The sequence below is a fragment of the Pempheris klunzingeri genome, chromosome 12 (genome assembly GCF_042242105.1).
Source record: "Pempheris klunzingeri isolate RE-2024b chromosome 12, fPemKlu1.hap1, whole genome shotgun sequence".
NCBI lineage: Eukaryota > Metazoa > Chordata > Actinopteri > Acropomatiformes > Pempheridae > Pempheris > Pempheris klunzingeri.
Window position 1 is genome coordinate 5,121,844 of NC_092023.1, and position 16,760 is coordinate 5,138,603.

At 44.1% G+C, this 16,760-nt stretch overlaps 2 protein-coding genes across 2 annotated transcripts in view; one reads left to right on the top strand and one right to left on the bottom strand.

The window, feature by feature from the left end:
- The window catches only part of tet1 (tet methylcytosine dioxygenase 1), a 28,481-nt gene that overhangs the window by 8,251 nt on the left and 3,470 nt on the right, over window positions 1–16,760 (top strand). The window contains exons 3-11 of the mRNA XM_070840527.1: window positions 11,196–13,461; window positions 13,824–13,914; window positions 14,361–14,454; window positions 14,798–15,006; window positions 15,098–15,248; window positions 15,600–15,689; window positions 16,010–16,147; window positions 16,305–16,481; window positions 16,589–16,733. Of these exons, the coding sequence (XP_070696628.1) occupies window positions 11,196–13,461; window positions 13,824–13,914; window positions 14,361–14,454; window positions 14,798–15,006; window positions 15,098–15,248; window positions 15,600–15,689; window positions 16,010–16,147; window positions 16,305–16,481; window positions 16,589–16,733 (3,361 nt within the window). The remainder of the gene's footprint in view (window positions 1–11,195; window positions 13,462–13,823; window positions 13,915–14,360; window positions 14,455–14,797; window positions 15,007–15,097; window positions 15,249–15,599; window positions 15,690–16,009; window positions 16,148–16,304; window positions 16,482–16,588; window positions 16,734–16,760) is intronic.
- The window catches only part of LOC139210518 (leucine zipper putative tumor suppressor 2 homolog), a 207,155-nt gene that overhangs the window by 7,135 nt on the left and 183,260 nt on the right, over window positions 1–16,760 (bottom strand). The window lies entirely within an intron of this gene.

Consider the following 16,760-nt stretch of genomic DNA (forward strand, 5'->3'; position numbering starts at 1 on the left):
CAACCACACAGCACAACTACAACTTTTTAAGTAAACGTGACATCGGTGATATATCTTAAGCAAATTGCAAGTCTCTTCAAGTTGACTGTCAGATTGTAGTGAAGTGAAATGTAACAAAAAGGTAAAAAAAAAAACACGTGGAAACACTGTCAGCAGTAATGAATAAGCCCAAACTCCTCAAACTGTTTTTCCAAGCCATGACAGAGTTCGGTGCGTCACTCTATACTCTGTTTGTCATTGAAAATCATCTCCTTTCACAAAAATAAGCACAGGTTCCTCCACACATGCACGTGGGCACTCTGGCATGGAGCTGAAGGACAGATACACGTCCACACTGTCTTTTTTTCCCTCTTCATTACGTAAATGTGTGGGACAGAAGGGAGCCGAGGTAGCGAGGAAGGTTCGTGAAATGTCAGAGACACTGCCAACATTTTAACTGAGCCAACTCATTATGACCAAGCAGAGTATGTTGTGCTTTATCCTACTGCCTCTCCTTGGACTCCTTCAGAGGAGATTTATTTGCAGATTCTATTACACGAGCTTGCCTCTGATTAGGACTGCTTTGTATTTGTCTCTTAAACTGGTCCAAGCAAATTAAATTTAAAACAACCCTGTGAGGTAGTTATCTGTATTAGCTGCAGGGCTTGGATAATGGCCCAGAAAAAGGCTGCGGATGAGGATAAATGTCTGTTTTATTTGATTTGGGGCTCAGTTATTTGGCCGCAGCCCCCTATACATCAAAGCAGATGTATGGCTCAGGATGAGGACTTCCATCCAACCAGAGACAGTGATTTAATGACAGGGATGTTATCTGTTCAGCTGCCAATCATTTGCATTTCTGTTTTTTTCCAACAAAAACAATGCAAAGACTTGTATAAGTACTTGGCAGTTTGCATGTGTTTAGTATCTATTATGTTTATAATTCAGGAAGATATTTGTAGGGTTAAACTTCGATACCACTAATGCTCCACTCCTGAGCCCTCTTAGGTTCTTTGTATCTGTGAATTTGTGCCGTGTCCTGACTGTTGTAAGGCTCTAAGTCCCTGGATAAGCTTTGAAGTCGTGCCACTTGGTTTCTCTGGGTGAAAAGAAATCCTCACTTTGCCCCCCAAAAGAAATGCCACTCAAATCCTAGCAAGGGCACACAATGGCCTTCTTCTGGAGAAACCAGAGCTTATTCATGCATCAACCTGACCTGCCTAATTTAGAATATAGCTTATACACCTGAGGAGGATAAAGACTCTCATCTCCTTGCTCCCTTGTGTCAAAATATATCTAAAGAACCTCTCTCCCATAATGCCATCTACTGAGTTGTAATGAATGCTATGACTTCATTTGCTTGCTTGTTGTTTTGCCTTGTCCAGTTTTTCCCTCTTCGTCATTCGGTATCCTCTTGCTGTACAGTATGTGCAGTCACTCTTAAATGCACCGCTGGAGTTTGCAGGCATCTGTCTGTGAGCATGCATACACACGTGCGGTCATATTGCCAACATGCCTATTCAGCGTGTTTCACTAGCACAAACTTAAATAAGCCTTTTCCTGTCTCATTGTGAGAGGATCTGGGGCCCCCGTGCTGCTCTGCCTGCATGTTTGTGTGTGTGTTTGCATGTGTGTCAGTGCTTACATAGACCTGCTCACCTTTCTCTTCTATCCTTCCCAAGGTGAAACAGGCATTTCCATATTAACTCGCTACCATAGAACTAAGATGAAAGGTAAAGCTTTAAAGTGTTTGCACAGATGTTTGTCTTATATCTGCAGGTGCAGACGCATGGATAAATGCATGAAAAGACAAAACAGGTGCAAGATTAAAAAGGACGTTTCGTTCATAAATACGGGTTTTAAACTTCATCCCTCCTCTCCTGGAGGTGTGAGAGTTGGAGCGACCCACAGGATGTCCCCTCATGCTGACCAGCTGCTCTGAGCCCTTAAAGGATAATTCCAGTATTTTTACATATTTGGGGTTTGAAAAGACTGGTTGGTTTAAAAACTGTTGGAAGGGGTCCAGTAGATCGTGTCCACCTGCAGTTGAGAACAGACCACGAACGAGCTGTAATGGCTCTACTGTAATCCTTCGGGTGGATTGCACCAGACCAAAACGCATCCACTAAAAGTGCTCATATTTGCCACAGACAAGCTCAGATTGTTATTTAAAGCATCTGACAACATTACAGAAAGGATCCCTACAGAGATACACCTGTAAGATCCTTTTTGTTCCACCACAAATAGCTGTAATGTCACTTGTTTTAAAGCCCCTCCACCGCGATCACTTAGTTTGTTACAGTTATTATTGTGTGACTTTGGTGTTTTAAAGGGCTAGCTCGGCTGTTTGTGTAACACACAATAAGATATGTAAAAATAGAGCCTGGGTTTGAAAACACCAGAGTTGTCCTTTAAACTGAGTCCATGCGGGGTTAGGGTGTGGCGTTAAATGGTCCACATTTGCTTCAAAGAGTGGGATTGTAGGATGTTACATAACACGCTCCGAGTTTATGTGTGTGTAATGGAATTTTGAGTATGAATCCATTGTATCCTTAAAATAACCTCACCCATGTGTTACAAACTATCTGTAGAGGAAGAGCCACAAACCTGCATTTACAGTTGTGTGAATGTGGGTGTTTGTTAAGGAGGCCTCGTGCATTTAGCATACAGAAGAGAGTGCAGGAAGCTATTGTGTAGATATTTAGTCAAAGTCTTGAGTCCACAGTCTTTTGGAGAAGAGAGTAGTGTGATATGTGCGCAGATCTGAGGTCTGCTGAATATGAGCCATACTCCTGCCTCCTCTCAGGTAACACAGACTTTATGGTTTCAAGGTTCTCTGCAAGGAAAATCTGCTTTCATACTGCCTGGGCCTGGCTCCACAAGATCAAAATGCTAATCTGGGTGTTTGCATATATATAAATACTGCTTATTCTTAGTTTCCAAACATTTGTGTGTGTTGGTCTTTTGAGCTTTCACCATTGCAAAGAGGTGTTTGGGGTATTGGAATTTGGAGAGAACTGGATGTGCATCATTGGGGCGTAGAGTTATGCACACACTTGCTGTATCCACACAACCTTTTACTGAACATGATGCATAGAAAGTCACAACTTTGATGAAGAAAAGAGAAGTGGAAAAAGTGAAATTCTCTCAAAATGATGCCCGTTGTCAAAGATGTGTAGCTTTTCCATGCAAATGAGAGACAAGTTTACATTAGCGTCGGCAGTAATGGCAGTAATGACAGCTATTGGCAACAATCACATTTGGCGCAGCTCCATCACCGGGCCGGTCTCCAGTGGGTCAGCCTCCAGATGTGTCAGAGACAGTTTACGACTGTGGTGCAGAACGACTTTCTTTACCTCACTTGCATGCTCATGTGCTGCAGCTCAGGGTGATTAATGTCCAGATTGCTTGTTGCTAACGAGAGCTGGGCAGCTCGTTAAAGGGTAAAAACATATGCGACACTTAAAGAGCTGAAAATTAAGGAGGGTGCGGTGGAATACTGTTAGTAGCTGTGGAGTATTTTCGGATGAAGGAATGGAGTGGCTGCAGGAGGAGGACTGTTTTGAAGCCTGAGAAGCAAGGTAGAGCCAAGTTTGTGCTTAATTCTAAACCATAGTTTTTAGAAATAGATGTACTAGAATGTGCACTTTTATTATAAATTGTAAAAAAAATAGTTGTGGAATAGTATAATAGTTTTTCTGCATTATAATAAATGTCTTTATACCAGACAATCAAAGGTTATATGAGCAAATAAAAGCTAAAACTAATGTCACTGCCGGAGGGAAAACTGAAAATGAATTCTGTTGTCTTTCCTTTACCATTTCATATGAGAGTGCATCATTCCATCTGGCTGTTACATCGTATGGTTTCAGATTTAGTTTTAAGTCCATACTATTATACTACATGACAACTGTGTAATGGCCCCAGCAGCACATGTCACTTTTATGGTTGGTTGGTTATATGGAAGCAGTTGGCGGGTGTGTGCCTTACACTCACTGTTTTATTGTTCTGGTTTGGTTTAACCTGTTGAACAGTCCAGTTTGTAGATAAATATCAAACCTGTCAGACTACATGTGACATTCACATTTTGAGGAGAGCTCAGTCAATGAATCTGAATATATCTCATGTATAATAATCCAGATATAGGCTCTCCCCAGTTTGGTTAGTGTATATTTGGGGATAAATCAGTTACCATCATAAACATGCTCAGATGCATACATGCTGATCTTGCAGGTGTCCATGCAAGTATACTGTGTCCCTTTAAGGGTTAAGCATTGAAAAGCTTCTGTATGACCACATGGGTGGGCAATATGAATTTCAAATCTGCAGGCACTAATCCGCATTGTGATTAAAATAGCTGAGAATGTTTTGTTGTTGCACTGTGGACTGAGGTTTTCTGTTACTGACAGGAAACTGACTGGAAAAATATTATTTTGTGGGGATGAAGATTGCTCCAGCACACCACACACACATTTTGTGTATATAACAAGTGTTTAGTCTACATCTGTGTTTGCTTTACAGTGTGTCAGGAAACCTGTGATTATTAGTGTTGGGGAAATGACTTGTATTGATTATTGCTTGTATATATTCATACATGTTCACTAAATCATCAGCCACATGCTTACACAGGATATGGTGTTTGATTTACTCAGTTTATTCGAAATTATCCAATCCACAAAATCAATCGGAATAATGAGCGAAAACAATTGCACTCAGCAGCCACCACCCATAAATAAATACTTAAAAACATTCACTGTCCAGCATTGTTTCAAGACCCTGGAATCTGGAAATGTTTTTCGTGAGACTACAAACGCCTAAAAAACCACACAACGCAGGAGTTTGACCATGATAAGTTATAAGCATCTAACTGACAAACTGACTGTTGAACACAGAAACAGCCCTGCAACCATTGGACTACGAATACAAATCCTTAATGTATTTCTCACAGCCTGTCTCTTTTTATATGAAACATTTAATCATTATTCAGGCCTGTTGGGTGTAACATGCACGATTACCTTTTTAGATGTCGGCGTGGCTCACTGCTAAGTCTGTCAATGACTTCATCTTCCACCGTGCTTGTGTGTTTTCTTTATTCGTCCTGGTGTTTGCGTGTTTATTGCATGCTGATATATTTCTTCTTGTTGTGTCTGGATTAAGCTACACGCTCTCTGCCTCCACAATCAAACAGACGGCTGAGGTTGGTTACAACAGTGTTATAGACAGTCACCGGCTTGGTCTGCCTTCGCGTTTCCTTGTCCTGGTGTGACCTCAATGTCTTGGCCACATGGTTGCCTTTAAAAGGAGGAGAACTTTACTCTCTCATGACATTTTTCTCTCTTTGTTTTTTGCTTTCTGACTCCTTGTTTGTTTGTCTGACCACAGCTTTTCCTCAGGGGATCATTTAGAGAGAGAAAAAGGGTGGATGAGAGAAAATGAGTTAATGGGTTGTTGAAACAGTAAGAGAAAAAAAATCCGTATGGGTGCTGTGAACATCCTCTTTCCTGCTCCGACCACATTCTTCCCCTTCTAGATCATGTGGGAATTAGAGGTGCTGCAGAAAATGATGCTGCCACTGTTTGTAATATTTTAAAAGGCACAGTATAACACGCTTCATAGTGATTCTGATTGGAGGAAGACATACACATTAACACTGAGAAATAATGTTGCCCATGAGCGTTTTAACTGCATATCCATTAGCTGATAGATTGTTTTGTCTATAAATTGTTAGAAAATGCTAAAGAATGACCTTCAAAATTTCCCAAGCTGAAGTCTTCAAATTGTTTGTTTCATCAAACCAACAGTGTAAAATCCCAAAATATGCAATTTACTTTAATGTAAAAAAGAATCATGGGATAAGCTGGGAGCAGCATGGACGATTAATCAGTTTATCATCAGTTTAAGTAATGAGTTTGTATCAGTTAATGGACTAATTGTTTCAGCAGCAGGAATTCAGTGACAGCACCAAAAGAAGTGTTGGTGAGCTGCTTCAGGGGTTAATCTCTCAGCGGTGATGGAGTTGTTTTTCTGTGATCCAGATCCAGCATGTGTGCAGTGTCCGTTCCACAGCTTGCCTCCAGTCCATGTGTGTAGGGCTGGAGTAAAAAGCCCACATAGGGGATCCTTTGTTTAGGAGAGTCTAGGCATGGAAGATAATTTACAAGCCGCTAAGGTCCTCACGCCATTGGCTGATGAGGCTCTGTCTGCGTCTGCAAAAGGCATCCCGTATGCGTGTGTGTCTATATGTCTGTGTGTGTGCGGTGAGTGTGTGCGCGGCTGCTGTAGCAGCACTTTGCTACAGCAGCTCACAGTCACCCTAGTCATGACACCCAGGAGCTTGCCCTGCGCACGGCTACTGTAGCCAGCGTTTTCTTTTGAGGCTGAAGGAAGGCAAAGCAAGATGGCCACCAATACCTTTTAGGGATATGCTGCCTAAACCGGAGGGGCTTCCTCCGAGGACAGACAAGGTAAAGACAGCCGGAGTGTTCACCCTGAGGTCTATTGTCTCACTGCAGATGGGTCAGCTACAGTGGAGCTCATCTAGAGGTTATCCTGCGTTGTCTGTCTCTCTGCCACCCTGGATTTAGCTGATTGGAGCGCTTTATTTGGAAACTGCTGTTGTTATTGTTCCTACTGAATCACTGAGGACGTGGGCTTCTGTGTGTGAGTGTTTGACTTGTCTCTTCCAGGTGGTTTTTAAAGGATGTGACAACAAAGTCAGCAATAAAGAGGTCAGTTTCCACGGTAACAGACGCCCCTCTTCTTTTCCCCCATTGCATGTCTTTTTTAGCCGTTGTACTGTATGAAGAGCCCCTTTGCTTCCCCTTTTTTTTTGCAGTGTTTTGGACAGCCATATTTCTGCACCTGCTGTTTTCTGACTGCTTAGCAGAGAAGTGGAGTGCTTGCAAGCCTTGGGTCGTAACTTGTAATTTGGCAGGCTTTACTTGTTTGGCTGCTGCAGTAATGGTGTTATTATTGTGTGGTTTGTAGAAAAGGTCCCTCTGTTACTGATGTTGTCTTGATCTGTATAATTTTATAGTTGATAAAGCTCTGATTCGCGTTAATGTGCTTGTGTAAATGAATTAGGTTTATTTGCACCTACGGGCTTCCTCGTCACTGTTTTTCTTTTTATGTTGCATGTTTTGCACGCTGACTACGTGACACTGAGCTCAGCGCAGACCGGAAAAGCTCACTCAATGGATGAGGGAAATTCTCACGTGTTCAGAGAAACACACATAAACCACTACTTACACCGGGCCAGGAAGGAAGCACGCTTTTTCAGCGTTTCATTGTAAGAGTGTTGCTAGGTGGAGATCCTACGGCGTCTGATATCTGAGCCGAAAGTTACTCAGACTTTACCTCATGAATTGAGAGCGCACTCTTTTTTTGTTGGTGCAATTCAGTTGGCGTGTTTGAATTCAGATGTGTTTTGTATATGAATATTTGTATAATGGAGTGCGTCTGTATGCCTGTGTTATTGTGTTGAGAAAAGACACACACTACTTGGAACTTCCTTGGAGACCCATTAGAGAGAGAGAGAGAGAGAAAGAAAGGGTTGTTAGGATTCAAGTGTCGGCCACACTTTCGTTGCTAGGGTAGGTCTCTGAGCGTGTGTGTTTGTGGAAAGCACTCACACTCAGCTACTCTAGCATATGTTTTGTTGGTTTGTAAAGTTTTGCAGTTGGGTACATGTTTGTCTAACAGAAAAAAAAAGAAGAAGACAGTGTTTGCATTTGAAACAGTACAGTGCCATGTGAGTGACTTCAGGCTCCCTGAGGCAGAGACAACACAAAGACACAGCCGTAACACATCACAGACCTAGCCCTCTCCAGAGACCCAGTGACTACATGAGAGCACATGACTCTGCACTTACATCCTGCATTAGACTTTGTGTTATCACAAGGCTAAATGTAACATAATTAAAAACAGGGGCTTTACTTTTATGTCAGCTTTGGATCCTGAATCAGTGGGACGCACAAACGGGTGCACACGCATACACATGCACAGAGATGTGTGTGTCTGGTGCAGTGCTGGAAGACGGCCAACGCTGCTTTGTCATTGAAAGCATGTTTGTTGTGACAGACACACTGCCTTTTCCCTCTCTCTCCCTCCTTGCTCCCCATCCTTTTCACTCTTCCTCCCACTTTTTCATTGAAACGTCGCGGTGGTCCATTTAAACACGCCGTACGGAGCGCGTATATCACCTCGTTGCATCGGCAGCTTCGGTATTGCCTCAGCCTGAGCTCAGCGATCTGTTGCATCAGCAGTGTGTTTCTAGTAGTGAGGCACAGTCCTGACAGCCGTGGACAGTGTGGTGGGATGGGGAGAAAGCGCAATGGATCACAGAGGGATCAGGAATACCACAACAGTGGAAAGACTTGGTGATTAATTGGCTGCACCCTATTAAGCATGTCTGACCTCAACATTTTATTAAACAGGATCCGCTCTATGGTCAATGTAATTCTCCCTTGCATTGCCAAACAAAATTCAACCTCCACTTAATGGAGAAAATCCTCCCTTCACCTCTTCAACAGTGTTTTAATAAACAGCCTTTGGCAATCTGCCTTGCATTTATGTGGTGAACTGGACAAGAACATACACAAGGTGGTGCCATGTTGAGATATTTCCTCCATAGCTACAATGGAGTTACACATGAGAAACATTTTCAGCTGGTTATCACCAGTGCCAGCTCCACAAAAACAAGAGCTCCTATCTAGAACAGCATGTTTTATGTATTGTCAGCAATCAGACTGGAAAAAGAGGAGGTAGATATGGAAATTTTTCCAACAACGTTGGCTTCAATTGTCTTAACAGCTTGAACACATATTGGATTTGAATTTTTTTTTACTCTCTTTACTTTCTTCTTAACTACAAAATCTTGCACATTTGTAATCAAACAATAAATGCAACCAAGTTCACACAGCAGCTTCTTGGTTGTTGAATCTCCTCATCAGAAATACAATCTAGATTGACAAGTAAACCCCTAAAATGCTCCAGATCGGTTGTGATCCGTAGTAATGTACCAAGCACAAAATGTTTCTTAGACCAGCCTCGATCCTTTTGGCCCAAACTGAATAAATTCTATGCCAATCTGGTCTTATTTTAAAACAGTTGTGAAGAACTTCTCTCTAACTTCACAGTAAGAGATCTCCTTTAAGTAGCCAACAACCCTTTTTAAACACCCAAAGCAAGAGATAGCTCAGCATTAATCCTCTTAGACCTCAGCACTGCTTTAGACATCTTTTGTTTTCCAACTTTATTTGAGTACTGTTGGCTCTCTTAGTTTTCACTGCCTTCTTCTTCATAAATGTCAGTTCGTGCCTTTTCACGTGGGATGCCGTAAAGCAAAGACACCGTTATCATTTCATGCAGGACGTCTCAGAACCTTTTAAGCAGACCAACACCCAGCTCCAGTGTTGGGATCGTTTTAGCAGCGATTTGACTCCGAGGATTGTTTCGTTTTGTGAAAAGCAATAGAATTTAGTATATTATTTTAGTGTAATACGTGGGCAGGTGTGGCTCAGGAGGAAGACCAGGTATTAAGTGATTGCAGGGTTAATGGTTCAATTCCCCACAGGTGTCGTTGCACAAGGCACTGTTGGTCACTGCCTTGGATATATATGTGTATGGATAGGTGAACAAGAAGAACTACAGTATAGAAGTGCCTCCCATTGCCATATATTCTACTGTATTTAGTACATACAGAAAAGAAAGTACAGTTGTAATGTGGTAATAGGGGAATTTACTGCAACCTAGATCATGTCTGATGGGAGTAGAAAGAACAAAGCTGAACAGGGCACATGTAACTGATAAACTAAAGAGTGTTTTCTGTTTGGTCTGTGAGTTCACAGGAGTCTGGTTTATATTGACGCACTGTTGCTGCTCACTCGTGGTCCGTCAGCTCCGAGTGCACATTTCCTGCTGTAAAATGCTTTAAAGCGGTGTTGGCGGTGGAGTTTAATGGGTGTTTATACCAGGTAAACAGTGATAAAGAACGGATCTCCTGCTACCCTGCAGTTGCGTTAGTTCATTAGAAGGAAAACGGGATGCCTCTCACACACATAAACACACGCACATAAACATAACCACCACTCACAGTAATGCACACACATCCTCCAGCTCCTGCAAACAAGTTTCAGATCCCTTTGTCAGCTGAGCCATTGCACATGATGCAGTGGGTCTTTTTTCCTTTGTCACTCTGCAACATTTATTTTTAATCTAAAGTCTTCCACTGCTGAAGGCTTTAGTTCTGAATGTGATGGGTTAAATCCTAAAATAAGAGGCAGCTTAACTTGACTTAACTTGATCACACGCTCACTCAAGATGTTGAAAAATAAAGACTTTTACATTTCGGTTGCAGAAATTGTTTATAGGCTAGATTTTATTTTTATGAGAATATGACTAATTTAGTGACCTTTTAGTTTCTAAAATTAATCACAATAGAAAACAACAAATGACTGGGATAAAAACAGCCTTCATTTCTATTTCTATCAATCGATATTTTTTCCTGCGTATGGATTAATGGTTATGGCTGTTTACACTTAAGACAGGCTATGGAATTGTGTATCTAACATGACTTGTGGGGGCGATCAATATATCAATACTCTGGACCTTTGGATGGACATAGCTGTGCTGGCAGTCAGAATCGTCTTAGCAGAAGGGTCAAGCAGTGCTGTAGCAGTCGGATAAGACGCAGGCCAGGTTAATCACTCACTTAACAATGCACAGGGGTTAGCATGGCAGGGCTGCTGTGTTAGTAATCACATGTGCTAGCATACACATGATTGTGTAGGAAAACACAGGCACAAACACAACATGTATGTGCACGCTGCACACATGCCCTCAGTGATTCACCGGCAGTGACGCAATCATGAACCGTGTGTGTGCGTGAATGTTTACTGGTTGGCTCTCGGCTCAGCGCTGCACAGCTCAGGCAGGAATGTGGTCCTGATTGAAGCTTCGACTGTGAACTAAAACAGTTTAACTTTTTTATTAGCTCTGTTTAGAGATCGGTTTCTGCAAGGTTGTGTTTTCACATGCCACGATATTTTCCACAGTCTTGACAGTGGCTGCAGCAGATGCTCGTGTCATGCTGGGAGGCAATCTGTTGTGCTGTGTGCCGTGACTGTTTAGAACAAGCTGAATCACTGTATGTTGCCAGAGCTTGTTGAGTCACCTCTCTCTTCTTGTTTCTCTCTCTCTGTCTCTCTCTGTCTCAGGTGGTTCCAGAAAGTGGGGCGGTAAATGGCAAAGGCAAGGCACAGATGGATGACACCCACACGGCAGCAGAGGAGGATGAGGGGGAGGAAGGCCACATACCTCATACACAATCTCCCCCCATCACCCACTTGCTCACCCACAATCTGGCTTCGGACCAAGGCGGGCGGCCAGCACTTAAAAGAGAGCCCGGGCTGGAGCTGACCGGCGTTGCACTTCAACAACATGTATGCTCTTCTGTGACTTTTCAAAATGGTTCTGCTGGAAACCTGACAAAACCTAACGGTGCTAATATGACCAGTGGGTCAAACCCTGATCTGAAGTCCACATATAAAAGGACAACGATTGCATCAGAGCCTCAAAGGACTATAATAGCTGCAATCGCTAAAGACTTCTCTGAGAATGGACCCAAGCCTCCTCCAGATGACGTGTCTGTTCCGCTAAAGAAGATAAAACTGGAGGAGCCGTGGATGTGGATCACTGAACAGGCCACCACTCAGCTGAGTGATGAAGATGAGGTCTGCGAAGACCCGCTGTCCACGCTGGCGGCCGTGGTGTGCCTTTCTGTCACAGAGAGGAAAGGACTGGAGGAGAAACTTTTCAGCTCGCGTTCTTCCATTCTTTGCTCCATCAAAACAGAGCCACCAGATTTGCACTTCATCAAAAAAGAGCCAGAGGACTTAAAGAATGACTCTTGTCAGAAAAGCACTCCTGTTAGCCTGCAAATGGCTCCCCAGCCTATCAAAAGCGAACCCCCTCCAAATGTCTTGCTACCAAGCGTGCAGAATTTGGCAGAGAAGAGAAATCTTAGTTTTGATCAGGCTATTGCTATTGAGGCCTTGACTCAGTTGGCAGCTATACCTCAAAGCACCCCAGGGTCCATTAAATCTGAAAGTAAGTGTGAACATCCTATTTCTACGGCTGCACCGATTTCAACCTCCAATACAAATACCACCCTGCAAGAAGCCAAACCCACAGCAGCTATCCGCTACAACAAAGTCTCGGTCATCAGCTCACCACTACACCAGACGTCAGTCATACGCCCTCCTGTGGCAAGACAAGGGAATGTCATCCAGCGCTCCCAGGGGTCGAGTTCTAACACAAACCTGTCTCTACAGGACCTCTTAGAGGCCGGCTCAGACAGGGATAAAACACCCATGCATGGCTTGGGTTCTCATGTCATCAAGTCGGAATACAGTCATAAAGTTCCCAGTGACATGCAGTTCAGTAAAGATCGTGAGCGTTTTTTGGGGGAGGACAGAGACAGGGTTGTTGGTAAACCGAGGAGAAACAGAGATGAGGAGGAGGTGGCAGCTCAGCTGGCAGACTTGGCCTTCATTATCCAGTCCCGACACAACCAGCAGTCAGAGAACAACCCTCCAAAAGCAACACCTGTGTCCACCATCAAATACAACTACAACTCCCAGCTACCCCCCAGTCAGAAAAAGGCCCTCATAAAAAAAACAAAAGCTACGCCATCCAAGCCCAGGAAGAAGAAGGTAAGTGATGGATTACCTGAGGGAAGCAACTGCAGGACCCCCCTCTCAAAACGCATGGCAAATGGAGAGACGCCCCACAGGAGCAGAGGCCAGAAGATTCTCCCACAGGGGAAATCAGGCCTTCACCACAAGCGGAACCTGTTTTTGCCTCAGGCTCAAATTGACCTGAAGAGATACTTGGCTGAGGCTCAGGAGGAAAGGAGGCAACTCATCCATCACAGCAGCACACACAACACAGCCCTTTCAGGGCCACAGATTCAGAACTACAGCACTCTCACAACGATCAACCACGTTCGTGGTCAAGAAAACCAGCTATGGTCCCTTTCAAATGGTCCACTACACCAACACAAACCATGCAATGGTCATGCTGCAGGACCGGGGCATGAGTGTGAAAGGCATTTGTTATCTCAGGTAGCGCAGCCCTGTGGTGGGCTGCAGCACGGTGCTGATCCTAACACCAGCCCAGCCAATACTACTTTCCCAAGCCACAACACTGCGCACCACGGTCTGGCTAATGGCTTCTCAGGGGCTCAGCAGTCCCCTCCTCCAAGCCAGCAGGGTTACTACAAGCTGGAGAGGTCAGGGCCTGTCACTGTCCTGTCCACGGCTACTGATGGGGATCTGGGCCACTCAACGGACTCAACTCCAGTCAAGAACAGCATCAACAGCTTTCTGGAGTCTCCCATAAGTTTTCTGGATACTCCTACTAAGAACTTGCTCAATACGCCTTCCAAAAAACTGTCTGATCTTCCATCCTGTCAGTGCATGGGTGAGTTTTATTTTGAGTAATACTGCAGTTCTTTGCCCTCAAACTGACTTTGGTTTTTATTTCTTTCTCTCTGATGAGCACACACACACACACACACACACACACACACACACACACACACACACTAGCTGTGTCCTAATTCAGGGGCCAATTCAAGCAAAATGAGGCCGCGTTTCTCTGCCATATTTGGAAGAGGCTTTGGGATGCTTTGTGGAGCCTTGTTGACCCATTATGATGTATTTGCTCTTGATATGCAGGCTTCCAAGGTGGCCCCTGAACTGAGACCCAGCTACATTTAGTGTGTATACACACATTTACTTTAGTCTTTATCAAGAATGTCTGATGATTTGTTTTTTCCACAGATCAAATCATCGAAAAAGAGGAAGGTCCTTACTATACTCACCTTGGGGCCGGACCTAGTGTGTCTGCAGTGAGAGAATTGATGGAGAACAGGTAGAGTGACTACTACAACTCTGTTTACACTGCGTGCATGTGGGCGTGTTTACTACCAAACATGCTGAGAGCCTTTTAGTCAACCACAGGCTTGGTGGAATGAGGTGGGGCCACAGCCAGAGTCCGTCATTAGAAGGAAGCATTGCTGAGCTAGCTCTGTACGTTCCCCCCTCTGTCTCAGCTACACTCATGTATACACAACATGCACGGCGTGTTGAAACAGGAAACCCCTTGAGCTGAGACGAGGGGCCCGTAAACCAAAATGACAGCCTGTTTAAAACAACTTGAGGTCCATCAAGATCCATCTGACAGCCACGCGTAACTGAAAACATGTTATTCTGCAGTCATCAAATTTTCAATGACAAATGTAATTCTTATATTTAGTATTTGCTAAGTTGTCTGATTTGTCTTTTCAGTGATACTTTACTCTTATTTCTGTGTCGCAGGTATGGTGCCAAAGGAAATGCAGTCAGGGTGGAAGTTGTTGTTTACACTGGCAAAGAAGGAAAGAGCTCCCAGGGGTGTCCAATAGCTAAATGGGTATGTGGTTGGTGTTTATGACATTATCCCAGTTGAATATGTCTCCTGTTTATTGAAGCCTTCTTGTGGATGCCACCATGTTATATTTACGGACAGAGACAGAAGTCACTCCCAGACGCACCACAACCACAGCAAACCCATAGCTGCCCCCAAATATGTGACCATGACCGAGATAAAGATCTCCAACTTCCTAAACATAAACATGTCAAGGCTAACACCTAAACATTCTTTAACTTTTTTGCCTTAAAGCCTTGTGGTATGCCAGGCCAACCAGAGTGCTTCAAATCCATTACCCAGTAGAGATCCATAATTTAAAGCTTGTGCTCGCCCAATAATCTGACAGGTGATCCGGCGTGGCAGTGAAGAGGAGAAGCTGCTGTGTTTGGTCCGCCGTAGGCCAGGACACTACTGTGACTCTGCCGTGTTGGTGATCCTCATCCTGGCGTGGGAAGGAATCCCTCGGGCGGTGGCGAACAATCTCTATCAGGAGCTCACAGAGACCCTCTTTAAATACGGCTCCCCCACCAGCCGTCGCTGCGCCCTCAATGAAGAGTGAGTAGCTCATCCCTTGTTTTGCAACAATACTATTTCTTCCCAGCTTTGTTCGTTTCTTTACCTTCCTCCGACCACTCCATCTCCACAGTCGCACATGTGCATGCCAGGGTTTGGACCCGGACACCTGTGGTGCTTCCTTTTCCTTTGGCTGCTCCTGGAGTATGTACTTCAATGGCTGTAAGTTTGCCCGCAGCAAAGTGCCCCGCAAGTTTCGGCTGATTGGAGACTACCCGGAGGAGGTGAGGGAGTGACCAGCTTGCAAGAAATCCGAGAGGAAATCATCTATTACAGTCTGTTGTATCTGTTTGTCTTATTTTTACAGAGATGTGAGAGGATATTTTGTGTATAATAAGTGGGCGAAATGCTCTTTATTATGTTCGGCTGAAGATGTAGTTTCAGTTTTTTAGGTCTGTTGCTCACTGCATTTAATCCACAACAAAGGCAGGTTTAGTTGATCAAACCTTTGCCAAAAATCTGCCTCCTAGTGGCTCATCTTGTATATGACAATCACACCTGTATGTGCAATAGTTTAAACAAAGGACATTTTTTAAGCTGCTGTTATTCACCACAAAACCTTCAATTACTTTTAGGAGGAGAAGATAGAGAGGAATCTTCAGAGTCTTGCCACGGATCTCGCACCGCTCTACAAAAGACTGGCTCCTGAGGCTTTCCAAAACCAGGTATGATGCTTTACACAGCTGCCACACTAACCTTTGGTAGTCCCTTAGCTCTCTTTGGCTTGTATTAATAAAATAGTGGACGAGTCTTCTCTTTGTTCTCAAGTTACCGCACAGCCTCACCCCAAACCGCCTCAAACACCTCACTGTTTATGCTCCAGATATCTGCATTCTGCTTATTCTTACAATAAAGACGCTCCATTTAGTCCATACTGCACCCAGACTTGACCTCCCTATATCTCTGAGAGTTTGCTCTTCAAATCTTTTACTGTCTTCACCACAAACCTTACTCTTCTCATGTCTTGACCTTTCATCTCTCGTAGGTGGAAAATGAGGAGACAGGCTTGGACTGCCGGCTGGGCACGAGGGCGGGACGTCCTTTTTCTGGGGTGACAGCCTGTGTGGATTTCTGTGCTCACGCTCACAAGGACACTCAGAACATGAATAACGGCAGCACTGTGGTAAGTGAGCTACAGTATGCTATCTACTTTAATCATTTGTGTCTAAAGGCACCTCCGACCGATTTGAAAGGTTATTGGTTCTAGTTTTGGTTCAGCCTCTTGTTGTATTGGTTGGATATGGCCGAACAACTCGCCTTCTGTCTATGTTCTTTTCCAGGTTTGCACTTTAACCAAGGAAGATAACCGTGCAGTGCGCAACATACCAGAAGATGAGCAGCTCCATGTTTTGCCACTTTACAAAATCTCTGACACGGATGAGTATGGGCAGGTTGCGGGCCAGTGGGCCAAGATCCAAAGTGGTGCTCTGCAAGTTCTGTCTTCTTTTCCCCGCGAGGTGAGTGAACAGGAAAGCAGCTTTTGCTATTGATTGTGCTGTTTTTCCTGAGTCCTGTGTGTCCACGTGTCGTGCTGTAAATAATGGATTTCTTTTGTATTTATCAGGTTCGTCTGCTGGCTGAACCAGTAAAATCAGCCCGTAAAATGAGACAAGAAGCTCGTCTGAAGGCTCAAGCGGAGAAACTGGAGAAGAAGCTCGGGCTGACTCCTCTTACTCCAGGGAAAGTCAAGACCGAAACCCCCAACAAAGGTGATAAATCCAAGCCTCTGGTCATGT